General features: G+C 42.3%; 1 protein-coding gene across 8 annotated transcripts in view; it reads right to left on the bottom strand.

The window, feature by feature from the left end:
• Nucleotides 1-13,065, bottom strand: part of DCP2 (decapping mRNA 2) — a 38,315-nt gene extending 25,250 nt beyond the window's left edge. For 2 of the 8 annotated variants that reach the window (XM_005281608.4, XM_065550322.1), the window contains exons 1-4: nt 12,687-12,862; nt 6,916-7,067; nt 5,335-5,462; nt 4,835-4,933 (exon numbers count right to left, since the gene is read on the bottom strand). In XM_005281608.4, the coding sequence (XP_005281665.1) occupies nt 4,835-4,933; nt 5,335-5,462; nt 6,916-7,067; nt 12,687-12,739 (432 nt within the window). In that variant the 5' untranslated portion in view covers nt 12,740-12,862. Of the gene's footprint in view, nt 1-4,834; nt 4,934-5,334; nt 5,463-6,915; nt 7,068-9,084; nt 9,271-12,686 lie in introns of those variants that run through there. The other 6 variants (XM_005281606.4, XM_005281605.4, XM_065550320.1 and 3 more) reach the window with 6 other exon arrangements.
• Between the last annotated feature and the right edge of the window lie 544 nt (nt 13,066-13,609).

Below are 13,609 nucleotides of genomic sequence, written 5' to 3'. Positions count from 1 at the left end.
TAGCCTGAGTAAGATGGTAGACACACTCCAGAAATTAGAAATGAAAAGCCTATGATTCACCCATTCTTTCAACAGGTATACCTAGAAAAGCTATGAATCCTTAGGGTACATCTATACTTACCTGCTGGTTCGGTGGCAAGCAATCGATCTGGGATCTATTTATTGCGTCTTGTCTAGAAGCGATAAATCGATCCCGGAAGTGCTCGCCGTCGACGCCGGTAATCCTGCTCCGCGAGAGGAGTAGGTGGAGTTGACGGGGGAGCCTGCCTGCCGCGTGTGGACCCACGGTAAGTACCTTTGTGTTCGAACTAAGATACTTCGACTTCAGCTACGTTATTCACATAGCTGAAGTTGCGTATCTTAGTTCGAACTGGGGGCTTAGTGTGGACCAGCCCTTAGATACTCATTTAATCCAGATAGGAAACCTCTAATGCTTTTGGTTTTTACAACCTTCCTTTGGTAATCTAATTCCATCTCCCAATAACTCCTTGAGTGCAGCATGAGACTTTATTAGCCCTATCTTTACATAACTACAAATATTATTAGTCATAAAATTAATATAACCTCTTTTTACATGCAGCTGCGTTATGTTCCTAGCTTTCCTCAACAGTAAATTCCATAGTGACTATAAACCCTAAAAGCCTCTATCTGAAGTACTGTCTTAACCTTTTCCTGCCATTTACTTACAGTACCCCCTTGTTCCAGTATTACAGAACAACTTAAGTGGCAGCAGTGAAGTTGGAAGTTTATTAATATAGTGTCTTAGCCACAGGCCACTGTGCATAGTACAATAAATACAAGTTTTAAATGGACAGAACTCCAAAACAAATACAAATTTAAAAAACACAAAAATTGAAAACACAAGAGTAACCATTCTCTAAAGTCTGTTTCAGCTTTAAAATCAGCACACCTAAAACAATATATGAAAATGTGATAAAATATTAAGAGTACATTATTTCATTTGGGTCAAAACAGGATGGATAATCAATTTTAAAAAAAATTAAAAAAAATCAGATTTTCAATTTCAGTTAAATACTGGGTTTTAGTTAAATAAACCTATATAAAATAAAATTTGACATGATGACAACCTATGTTAAGGTCTAAACTTACTATAATCTATTAAAATAATTTAAATTAAATGCAAAAAATATTAATCAGTACATATTTGCTGCCAAGTTTTAACGAAAGTCAATCTCCTGAACTGGTGGAAGTCATTGGCTAAGCATCTGGAACCAGAGTTTGTTAAAGCCCTAAACCCGCTTTTTACAGCGGTAGCCTCTTCTGCCAGTGAAAAGAAAATATTTTCTTCATTTCAGTTTATTCAACAAGTTCAGTTCAATGATTAGTTCATTGAAAGTTAAGAAACCAACAGGGGGTTGAAATAGCACAAAAACTTGTTTTCCTCTTCTAATCTATGAATAAAAAACTATTTAAGAGTTCTAAAATCTTGAAGGACGTGATGACCAAAAACAATCAGTTCAATTAATTAAATAGAGATCATACTTTAATAGATCAATTATAAATACAAAACATTTTGATAAACTTTTTTTCCTTACGTATCCAGCACTTAAAGGTAGTTTTATTTAATACAAGCAAAAATGTTGTTTGTGTGTACTAAACTGAATTTGAATGTCCATCCAAATAGAGCTTGACAAAAATCACCAAAAAAAAATAAAAAATCTAGTAATTAAGAAATGCATCTTTCATCATTTTCTAAAATACTGTATTTTCTGGCGTATAAGACTACTTTTTAACCCAGGAAAATCTTCTCAAAAGTCAGGGGTCGTCTTATACGCCGGGTGTCGTCTTATAGGGCGGGTGCTGAAACTTCTGAGCCGGACTGGAGAATCTGCGGTCGCCGCATATGGTGGGGGGAGCTCAAAAACGGCCGCGGCCGCATCCCCGCCCGATGACGAGGTGAGGGGGCGCCTCACCGGGAAGGTGTAAGTGAAGGACGGAGCAAGCTGCAGGCGTCCGGGACGCCCGGGGTATGGAAAAAAGAGATAGAGCGGCGCTGTGCCCAGAAAAACACGCCTCTTTCACCCGTCTGGCCCGCCCTTGTATCCTATTACCATACCTCCTTCTCTGCCTCTCAGATCTCGCTCCTGAGGACTGCAGTGAAGCGGCGCAGGCGCGCATGTGCGAGATCTGAGAGGCAGAGAAGGAGGTAATAGGATACAAGGGCGGGCCAGACAGGTGAAAGAGGCGTGTTTGCGCTACCGCTCTGATAGTCTTGGAGACAGGGAGGGCTGGGCAGGCAGGGAGAGCTGACCAATCCAAGCAGGCTTTGTATACAACAACCAGCCAATCGCCGGTAAGGTACATCGCTTGCCGTGATTGGCTGGTTGTTGTATACTGGGTACCACATACAGTACAGCACCAGTATCTGTACCTGTTCATACAGTATAGCACCAGTACATACAGTACAGTATACAAATGTCCAACAGTCAAAACCCCATCATGGCTCCACCAGCAAGAAGAAAGAAATATGAAGCCAGTTTCAAACTTAAAGTTGTAAACTTTGCCATGGAACATAATAACTGCGCTGCTGCAAGACAATATGGAGTAACAGAAAAGATGGTTCGGGACTGGAAAGCAAATGAAAAAGCATTAAAGAGTATGCCAAGGGGTAAGTGTGCATTAAGAAGAGGCACTCCACATTGGCCAGAACTCGAAAAACATGTAGCAGACATGGTGAATGAGCATCGCCAAAACGGTTATGTAGTGACACGAAATAAAATACATTTGTTTGCACTTCAGTGGGCCAAATCTAACCCAGATCACAGCAACAGATTTAAGGCCACTGTATCCTGGTGTACTAGATTCATGGGAAGGCATAATATGGTACTGAGGCAAAAGATGAAAATTGCCCCAAAATTACCTGCAGATCTTGATAGCAAAGTAAATAGTTTCCATCGATACGTAATACAACAGCGCACTAAACATGGCTATGCGTTAAGTAGTATTGGAAATATGGATGAAACTCCAATGAATTTTGATATGGTTGGAAATAAAACTGTCCATCAAAAAGGTGAAAAAACAATTTTAATTAAAACAACAGGACATGAGAAGTCCAGTTTTACAGTGGTACTAGGATGCACAGCTGATGGCGCCAAACTGAGCCCAATGATTATTTTTAAAAGAAAAACAATGCCGAAATTCAAGTTCCCTGTTGGTTGTTTTGTACATGTGAATGAAAAAGGCTGGATGGATGAAGAAGGGGTAAAGCTATGGCTTGATAATGTATGGAGCAGGCGACCAGGTGGACTTATTCAAAAATGTAGTCTACTGGTGTGGGATATGTTCAGGGCTCATTTAACTCCCAGCACCAAGCAAATGCTTGCAAGACTAAACACAGATGCGGCAGTTATTCCTGCAGGATTGACATAGTTGGTACAGCCACTGGATGTGTGCCTAAACAAGCCATTTAAAGATCGCATTCAAGAACAGTGGAATGAATGGATGGTTAGCGGCGAAAAGTCATTCACAAAAGGAGGAAACATGCGTGCTCCACAGTTGGATGTTTTGTGCAAGTTTGTCATAAAAGCCTGGAATGATATTGATGCAGAAACAGTAATCAAGTCTTTCAAGAAGTGTGGCATATCAAATTCATTAGATGGTCTGGAGGACGACTACTTGTGGCAAGATGAAGAGGAAGCCGAAGCTGAGACCACACCATCTGATACGGAATTCGATCCATACGATGACTGCCTTACAAATGTATCACAAGATGTCATTGATGTACTTATGATATCAGATGACGAACAGGAGGATTTTGAAGGCTTTTAAAGGGAAACTGTCACACCAGCAAAACCTGTAAAGATACCGTAGCTTGCAGTTATGATGGGCGTTGCTAACTCACCAGGGACTTGCCCGGCACTTGCTCTCTCTCTATTGTTTGTTATCTTCCTCCTATCATCATCAGCTCCAGTTTGGTTGACAGCTTAGAAAACAAACAGCATGGCAGCTCCCATGGGTTTATTGTCTTATCCTTCCTTTCAGCTTTAGAGTGAATTAGGAAAAGTTTAATCCACTTGCACTGTTTTATGTTTACATGTTTGATGACAAACAGCCTTATGTTTATAAGTGATAGTTTTCCTGCTAAGTACCTGCATGTCATAAGCATTTGAATTAAAATTACCATATTGCAATCAAATCTGATGTTTTTTTAATTTTTTTTTGGTGTGCGTTAGAAGAGGGGTAGTCTTATACGGCGAGTATATCCCAAACTCTATATTTTAACTGGAAAAGTTGGGGGTCGTCTTATACGCCCAGTCGTCTTATACGCCGGAAAATACGGTAAATAAATTTCAAAATTAAGAATCTGAAAAAGGTAAAGTAAGCTAATTGCTTACTTTTAAAGAAATGTGTATACATATGTGTATCCTGGTTAGCAAAAAGATACATTAAATTTAATGTAAAGGCTATGCTTACTTGCTTTAATGGTTACCAACTAATTAAAATCAGCCTCTCTTTAGGAACATAATAAAATGTATAAATGCAAAACAATCAAAATTGATTATTTAAGTCAATGTTTCCTACTTTGCTGATTTAAATCAATCCATCGTGGGTCAAACGTGGCCTCTCTTTCACATACGTTTTTCTTATTTAGGGGACCAAATGCTACAGCAGTAGATGCCAACAAGACTACATAATTTAATAGGAGCTTTCTGTAGAAAGACACCACCAGATTGCTAGAATTTCTTTTTGGTGTGCATGAAAATCCTACTCTCAATATGGGTGAAGGGAACGTATGTTAAACTACTTTGTCTTAAAGAAAAAGGATTTAAATGTAGGGTTAAGGAATTTTTAAACATTCATCAATGGAACTCACCTCTCTAGCTGCACAGTCATGTGGAGCCTCTTCTTTATTTACTTTCCCTTTTGGAAATCCCCAGCCAGACTTTGCTAGATATCCTTGAACCAGCAGTACCTGCAGAAACCAAGCAATGCAGTAGTGAAATACCCATTAATCTCATAGATTTGACTCAATTCCCAAAGTGATACTTTTGGTTGGAGGAAGAGACCTTTTGCCTGGTATTAGCATATGTTCATTAGCATTACAGCTTACTAGATTTAGCAGTAATTACAAACTTTAGTATAGGGTTATATTAAAAAATATATAAAAATAAAGTTTGGTGTAAAGACAAGGAAAATGTGCAGCTGCCTTTGGTACAATGGTAATAAAGATACACCCAGCAAACCAGCGATGTACAGAAACTCAATACAAGTGTAAAAAGATAATGTTTATGATTGTTAAAAAACTAGTTAACATCCTTTCCGCCCAGCCCTCACCATCTTGTATAAAATGTCACAAATTAGTTTTACACTTACATTTTCAAGTGTCTCATCAAGAATAATTGCACCATAGGTTGGTACTCCCATTTTATACTCCTTCCATTCATCCAAAACCCTTTGCACATCTTCACCTTGAGGCAGTAAAAAAGGGCAATGGCTAAAGAGTATAGAAACATGTCAAGGAAACTAACTGCACACCTAGACCCACCCAAGACCAATGTTTACAAGTACTGCTTTCTATACGGAATAGGGTTTTATTTTCTAGATGTGTTTATTTGGAACCAGAAATTAAGGTAGAACAAATAATCCAATACGGAGTTATATTCTGCAGATTCATGGAGCAAACAGTGATTTACCAACTCCAATACAAGCCATTTATACTATGGTTCCTCTTTAAAGTTAGAGATGCCTTCCTTTGTTCAAAGGAAAGTACCCCAATAATGGGATTTTTTTTTAAACGTAGCCAAGTTCTTACCATGAGAAAATTTTTAAAACGGCAGAAGTAAAATTAAAGACACTTACCCTATTCTAATAAGCTATTTTTGTAAACCAAATATTCTGATTGTTTTAGTGAAGCATGAGTCCTCAAATGGGAGCTGGAACAAAGATGCTTAAGCATTATAAAAGCTGGAATACTGCATGCTATATTGGTTCCCACAGTTGATAGCCAAACTATCATAAAAACCATACTTAAGAAGTTATGAATAAGGCTAAGATTTTGTCATGGATATTTTTAGTAAAAGTCAGGAAGAGGTCATGGGCAATAAAGAAAAACTCATGGAAGCCCATGACTTGTCCCTGACTTTTACTAAAAATATCCATGATAAAATGGGAAGGGACTGGGCAGCTGCGGAGTAGCTGGGAGCCTCAGCTTGGGGGCCTGCTGCCTCAGCTCCTAGCCACAAGGACTGAAGTCACGGATTCCATGACTTCCACAACCTCAGTGACAAAACCGTACCTTATGATCTAATCACATTTAAAATAATGTTGCTTAAGCCATGTGTTCAGGTTTAAGACCCTTCATGAACATGATTAAAACCCGCCATAAAAAAAAGATGTAAATAATTTGAATTACTATATAAACACATCCTGAAAAAGCCACACTGCAAATGGCACAACCCCTCACAGTTACACACCATCCCCAGCCATGTGAAAGCCAGATAATTTATACTACTTCTAGCAGAATTAACACCCATTTCAGTTTCTCCATGGAAATCCATGAAGTTAGGGGAGGGAATATGTCACAGAGAGAACATTATATTAAGGCCCTCCTGGCCTTGACCATGCTGAATACAGAAGGAAGTCTTGACTGTTAACTCTGTTACAGGATGAAGTCATAAACGGCCTCAAAGCAGGCAATAAACTGTTGAATTCTCAGGGCTCTTGGGAAGCTGGGGAAAAGATATTGAGTGTTTTTTTTTTTTAAATGCTGTAATATTATGGCAGCTATGAACATTAAAAGACTTTCTAATGAAGCCAGTTTTATGTCACTCAAACAAACAAAGGGACTGTTGTGCAAGCAGTTACTCAGGAAAACAAGATTTCACTACTATACTTCAGTATACATTTTATCCACAAGCATTGAAAAAACAGTAATTGTATCAATAAAAAGGATATCAGCTTTAGCAAAGTCTCTTATCCCACACTGAGGTAATCCTGGTGTGTTCTGCATGTAGAAATCCAAGTAAAACCAATGGGCAAGTTCAATCTGAAAACACACTCTGATTGCATTGTCTCTTTCCTCACTCGGAATGTGCAAAATAAATCGACTGCCGGAGGGAAAGAAAAAAGGGGGGGGGGGAGGGAGGAGAGAAGAGAGCTAGATTAACAGAATTTGCAGATATAAGTTTTCAAAATGATATCAAACACTCAAAATGCATTACAGCATGGAGTTTCAAACTATAATGTATGGACCCCAGATGCAGTAGTAGTCTGCACAATTAAAGGTTTTGAAATTCACGAAGCGGGGGCTTTTAGTATTGGGAGGGAAAGCAGATAATGAGATGCACTCTCTTACAAAGTTGCATTCAGAATGAACAATGGAGAACCCCTGGGTCACAACAACAAAACTAGAAACAAATCAATCTAAAATAAAATGTGGGGACAAGGGTAGGGACGGCCCATCCAATCAACTGGTACACATTAAAAAAAACGAATTTTAAACTCTCAGTAAAGATGTTTAATAAACTCAGATTAGGTGTGCTAAAATACACTCATCATGGACACTGTCAGGTTAAAGAAATACCAAAAATGTTTCCTCACCTGGTATTAATACCATTATGAGTTATTAAAAATATTGTAACAAAATCTAATCTATTTTCCCCACCATTTATCTTCACTTTTAATGCACAGTTTTCTCACTTTGAAGCTAGCAGTGGACAGGTTAAATAGAACTGGTTGGTTTCCCTGTACATTGTCACCTTCTCATGTACTAATACAGGGGTCAGCAACCTGCGGCACATGTGCCAAAGGCGGCATGCGAGACGATTTTTACTGGCACGCTGCTGCCAGCTGGGGTTCCGGCCGCCGGCCCAGCTCAGCCCGCTGCCTGAGAGGTGAACGGAACCCTAGGTTGGCAGAGGGTTGAGTGGGGCCGGTGGCCGGGACCCAGGCAGGCAGGAGCCGGCAGACGGAACCCCAGACCAGCAGTGGGCTGAGCAGGGTGGCAGAAAGAACCCCAGACCAGCAGCGGCTCACCCGCTGCCGATCTGGGGTTCCGCCGGCTCCTGCCAGCCGGGGTCCCGGCCGCCAGCCCCGCTCAGCCCACTGCCAGCCGGGGGTTCCGTTCACCACTGTTTTAAACCCAACTTTTGAGATTTGCAAGATAAGCCCCATAGGTGGGCATGGGATGCTGATGCAACAGCTAAGAGTCAGAAAGATTGTTAATTTTTATAAGTTTTAATTATATTGAATAATCCCATATAAAAAAGTAAATTTTGCGAGGCCTGCTGCATGATGGTTCTCTTCTACTGAAATAACTGTATGCTTTAACAGACATTTTCAAGATTTATTATTATTCTAAGCACAGGATGTAGCATTCTGGCAAGTTAGAGAAAAATGTATTTTTCCATTTAATAAGTTTGTTTACTTTGTGAATTTCACTGTTTGATGGTACATGCCCTTCCCAAAAGGTTATTTTCCAATGACAGCAACATAAACATGAACATCAAATTCAAGAAGTAACATACAGGAGAGCATCCAGAGAGAAATGGAGAAAGGACCAGAGCACGATCTGCTCTCAGGCCCAACCATAAGAACACCAACAGGAAAACAGAAGTCCCACCCCACCCCGCTTTTTTTTTTTTTAAGTTAATGTAGAACATACCCATGCACATAGTATCCAATAAATCAGCAACACAGCTCAACGTTAAGGTAAACTGCAATTTTTAAAAAGAGCAGGAATTATCTGCCAGTTACTGCAGTGGAGAAACCATACAACTTCCCAGCAATGTTTGCTGGGTATTCGCTTGTAATTTATTACTGTTACAACATCAAGTTGATGAGCCTTTACATAAACCAGACTGACAATTTTGCTTAACAGTGGAATTATCCTTTTAAACAATTTCAACTTCGCAGTTCATTGGAACAAAAAGGAAAAGGCTGGGGAAAACAAAGGAAAAAATTATAAAAACCGAAAAGAAAGTTTAGGATATTTGGTCTATAGCCATCAATGAAGAAATGGGTTTCAACCATGTTCACCACAGACAGAATACACTGTTAGAGACTACGATTAATATTAAATTAACAGCTGTGACATGATATGGAAGATCTTATTTTAGAACTTACATTACCATTTGAACAGAGATCAGATTCCTTGAATGATGTAGTCTTTGGTCCTTTGTTCTAGAATTATCTGTCCTCATCTGGATTGAATTTAACTCTAGTGTTATGTTGTATATAGTTACACTCTGATCACATAATAACCTATGCAATAAATTTCATATTAAGATAACGGATAAAGTGATTTTTAAAAATGCCTTCTTCAGACTGTACAGATTCAAGCACATTGCTAGTGGTAAAAGTATTATAAAATACTGGAGTGCCACAAATGCACAATGCTTTGCAAAAAAGTGAACATATTTCCTGTCTCACAGAGCTGATGAAAAGTGCTTAGGTACTATGGTGATGAAACTTAAGACAGATAAGAAGATCTGGCGTTGCCTTAAGAGGTAGGTTTTAATGAAGAATGCTTAGCAGAAAAGGACAGGGAGAGTATTTCTGATGTAGACATGGATGTTCTAGAAGGCACAAAGAAAGTGGTGGGGAAAGAAAACGAATGCATTAGTACTACAAGTGAACTGGGGGGGACTGGAGGACATGAGAAACAGTGAAATTAAAGAACAAAAGCATAGATTGGAATGAGATACAATAAATCTAAATTTGGTCCAACAGAAAATTAAAAGCTAGAAAAGAATTTAAGTTAGGGCATTTTAGAAGTGGCATTTTGGACAAACTGGATTTGTCCAAAGAGGAGTGACAGGCAAGGAGGCTACAGTTTAAAAAAAGAGAGAGAGACGAGATAACTAGAGTTTGAACAGAGAACATAGTGAGAAAAACAGCAGACTTATGAGTAAGGCTACATATTAGTCACGCGTATTTTTATTAAAAGTCATGGACAGGTCACGGGCAGTAAACAAAAATTCATGGCCCATGGCCTGTCTATGACTTGTACTATACCCCTTACTAAATCTTGGGAGTGACATGGGTGCTGGGGAGGCTGGGATTGGCAGGCTCCCTACCGGGCTTCCCGTAACTATCGACATGCCCCGCCCTAAGCTCCGCATGCTGCCAGCTCCGCTGCTCTGCATGGGCAATGCCTGCAGGCAGAGGCAGCGCGCAGAGCTAGGAGCTGAGAGGGAGGGACATATTGCCACTTACGGGGAGCCCCCCCAAGGCAAGCACCGCCCAGAGCCCTCACCCCCTCCTGCGCCCCAACCTCCAGCCCTCAGCCCCCTCCCACCCCCAAAGTCCTCCCACTGCTGGGGGGGCGGGGATTGGGGCACGCAGTGGTCTGAGACTGCCCCAGCAGCAGCTAGTGCGACTAGCCCAGGGGCTGCCTGAGCTGCTTGGGCAGCCCCAGCCCTAGCCGCACTGGCCACTACATAAGTCACGGAGGTCATGGAAATTCATGGAATCCGTGACTTCTGTGACAAACTTGCAGCCTTACTTATGAGACATTAGGGAGAAAAAGCAACAGGATTTCAGAGATTGGCTCTTTTCTCCCTTCCCCGTATCCCTGAAGATTGCACCAAAGTTGCAAACCTGGAAAAAAGGAAAGCTGGGGAGTTATAAATGCTGAAAGAGGACACAGTTTCAAGATTAAACAAATTCAGCTTCGTTAGAACTGAATGCTGGACACCTAAGTGGAGATATCAGAGAGGCAGCTAGAAAGGCAAGACTGGTCGGAGGCAGATTTAAGGTATGTCTACATTGCCCACGTTACAAATGAGGGGTGGTAGCTTTATCACTGGGATAAAGCACTGTCTATACTGGCGCTTTTCAACACTAAAACTTTTGTTGCTGGGGGGGGGGGGGCGGGGAGTGTTTTTTCACACCCCTGAACGACTAAAGTTTTAGCACTGAAAGTGGCAGTGTAGATACAGCCTTAGGTAACATATAGAGGTGATAATATTGCCTCCTGTCACTGCAATTAATGATCAGGTACTGTTTGCAATACACCTCTACCCCGATATAACGCGACCCGATATAACACGAATTCGGATACAACTCTGTAAAACAGCTCTCCAGGGGGCAGGGCTGCGCGCTCCGGCAGATCAAAAGAAGTTCGATATAACGCGGTTTCACCTATAACGCGGTAAGATTTTTTGGCCCTCAAGGACAGCATTATATCAGGGTAGAGGTGTATGTTGTTGAATGTACACTGTGAATTAATATCTGATTTAACAGATGGCTAGCTGATTAATCTAGGACTAAGTATATTGATTAGTATATGCAAAAGTAGTTAGTAAACCTATGTAATCTGAAGAGTGATTTTGTGACTGTATTAGTGGAAACAGATCAAAAGAGGTCAAGTTCATACCATGAGAATGACAGATCTTCCTGAGATGTTCAATATAGTTAACAGCCATTTTATTCTTAGATAAAACTACTTACATCATGGACAGATTGAGTAACCAACAAAAAAAAGTACTGGTGATTATTAAAACTCAGAAAACTCTAATCAGAGATCTTACGGGGGGAAAAAAAGATTTTATGTGCAGGGCACATTTTAAGAGGTTCAGTGAGCAATATATGTTTATGGACATTGAAAAGGAAAGTTGATGGCAGAACATGAGGAAGAAAAAAAAAAAAGAGGATCTCGGATAGACAATGTGGTATTCTGGATGCCTCAACACAATTATACATCCACAAAAAGATTAGCGGAGCATCATACAGAATGGGCTACCAGTTGCAAACCTCCAACAATGGAGATGACTCTGAATAAGAAAGAAACTATTTAACGGTAAACCACCTGAAAACACAACACACAAACAATTCTGCTGGCCTGTATAGAAAAAGCGATTATAAATTTCCAAGCTACTTAACTCACAAAAGTTCAACTGCAAAATGTATGATAACTTGTAAAGTCACAAAGGATTTAACAAAACAAAGAACAAACCTCAATTCTCACCAGGAATTTTGGATACTCATTAAAGATTTTCTCAAAATCAAAATTTCTCAAAAGAACTGCAATCGGATCTTTCAACTCCCTCATCACGGGCCAGGTCACATAACCTACGGCAGTCCCAAACTTACCCCCCCCACACACACACCTCCAGTGCAGGAGCACTAAAGAACATGAACCCCAACTATTCCAAGCTCTCTACTGACCCAAGTTTTAGGTATTTTAGCTTTAAGCCACTCACACAGGGACCTAGCCTTACAACAAAGGTGAAAGGGACGGCAGTTATCCTTCTTCGGATGTCACGGTAAGAGTAATTTCTAACGGTCCTTACTAATAACGACACCATAGCTTAATTAGCAAGTTTACTTTACCCCACTTGTACTTTTTATTAACTTGCTACTGACTATCGCAATGGGCATCACTGGAATAGCCGAACAAATCTGGTTTCTGTTTTTCCCCGCAGTTTCACTTTCAACTATTCTATCATTAGCGTAGCGGTGTAATATTGGGCTCCAAACACAAAACTAGAGGGCTGTGGGGGAGAGGGCCCGGCTCAATGCGCCCCACGGCCAGGAGGAGGGCGGTGGCGGGCGGGCAGGGGCCCGGCTCAAGGCGCCCCGCGGCCGGGGGGGACGACACACAGGGGTCCGGCTCAAGCCGTGTGGGGCGGGGACCCGGCTTAAAACGCCCCGCGGTTGGGGGGGGGGCAGGGGCCCGGCTCAAGCCGTGCGGGGGGGGGGGGGGGAGCGCGGATCTCTGCTACCTGCACAGATCGTCCAGGACGCTGCTGGGAATCTCGACCCGTTTGGTCTCCATGGGGAAGCGCGGCTCATCCCGACGCGACAGGGCCCGGAGGAACAGTGCAGGGGGGCGGGGAGGCCTCACACAGCACGAACCCAGCGACCGAGCAAGGGGCGGAGCCAATCGCTTCTGTCCCGCTGGGGTTGGGCGCAGGCCTTGTCATGGGACAGACAGCCTGCTCCGCCAACCACCAGTGCTCGCCCGTGAGCGACGCGGGACCGTTCAAACGTCACCTTATTGTCAAGCCAATCATCGGGAGAGTTAGTGGGGGGACTTGACCAATCGCCGGTGAGACACGGTAGACGGACACTGCTTCCCGGCTCTCTAAGCTCTGGTCAAGTGAAAAAGGTTCTCTGAGCATGCGTACTTTCTCTTTTAAACTCCTCGGCGTGAGCGGGCTTGTGTGCCGCCTGTTTCCCGCGGGGAGGGGACGAGCCGCCTGCTCCGTTCCCGACCCGCTCCTCCTCACAGCGCTCAGCCCCGCGCAACGGGGAAGCTCGCTGCGTTCTCCCTCCGTCCAATCCAGGGGGCTGGGCCTCCCTCAACACAGCGCTCCGCTAGCAGCCCGGAGCAGGGCTCAGCTGAGAGGTCACCTGCAAGCACCGGCGTGGGGGGGCTGCAGAGAGTATTTTAACATGTCTCGCCCGTACCACACTGTGCCGCCTCACACTGCCTCCTGCCCTTACTTGACTCCATCAGCCCCCCCCCCACTTAGCTAGAACTAAAAGACCCAAAAGAAATAAAACTCCCATAAAATACTGCACCAAGGCCCCATCACCCTGCAGTGACACACCACTGAGACACGGAGAGCAGCGAGCAACAAGGCAGTGCAGCATGGGGGATTTATTCCTTACTGCACCTGGAGTGTCCTCTCTCGTCAAGTAT

Source organism: Chrysemys picta, chromosome 6 (genome assembly GCF_011386835.1).
Source record: "Chrysemys picta bellii isolate R12L10 chromosome 6, ASM1138683v2, whole genome shotgun sequence".
Taxonomy (NCBI): Eukaryota; Metazoa; Chordata; order Testudines; family Emydidae; genus Chrysemys; species Chrysemys picta.
Note: the sequence above shows the minus strand (reverse complement) of the source record. Positions and strands in the feature narration are given on the sequence as shown.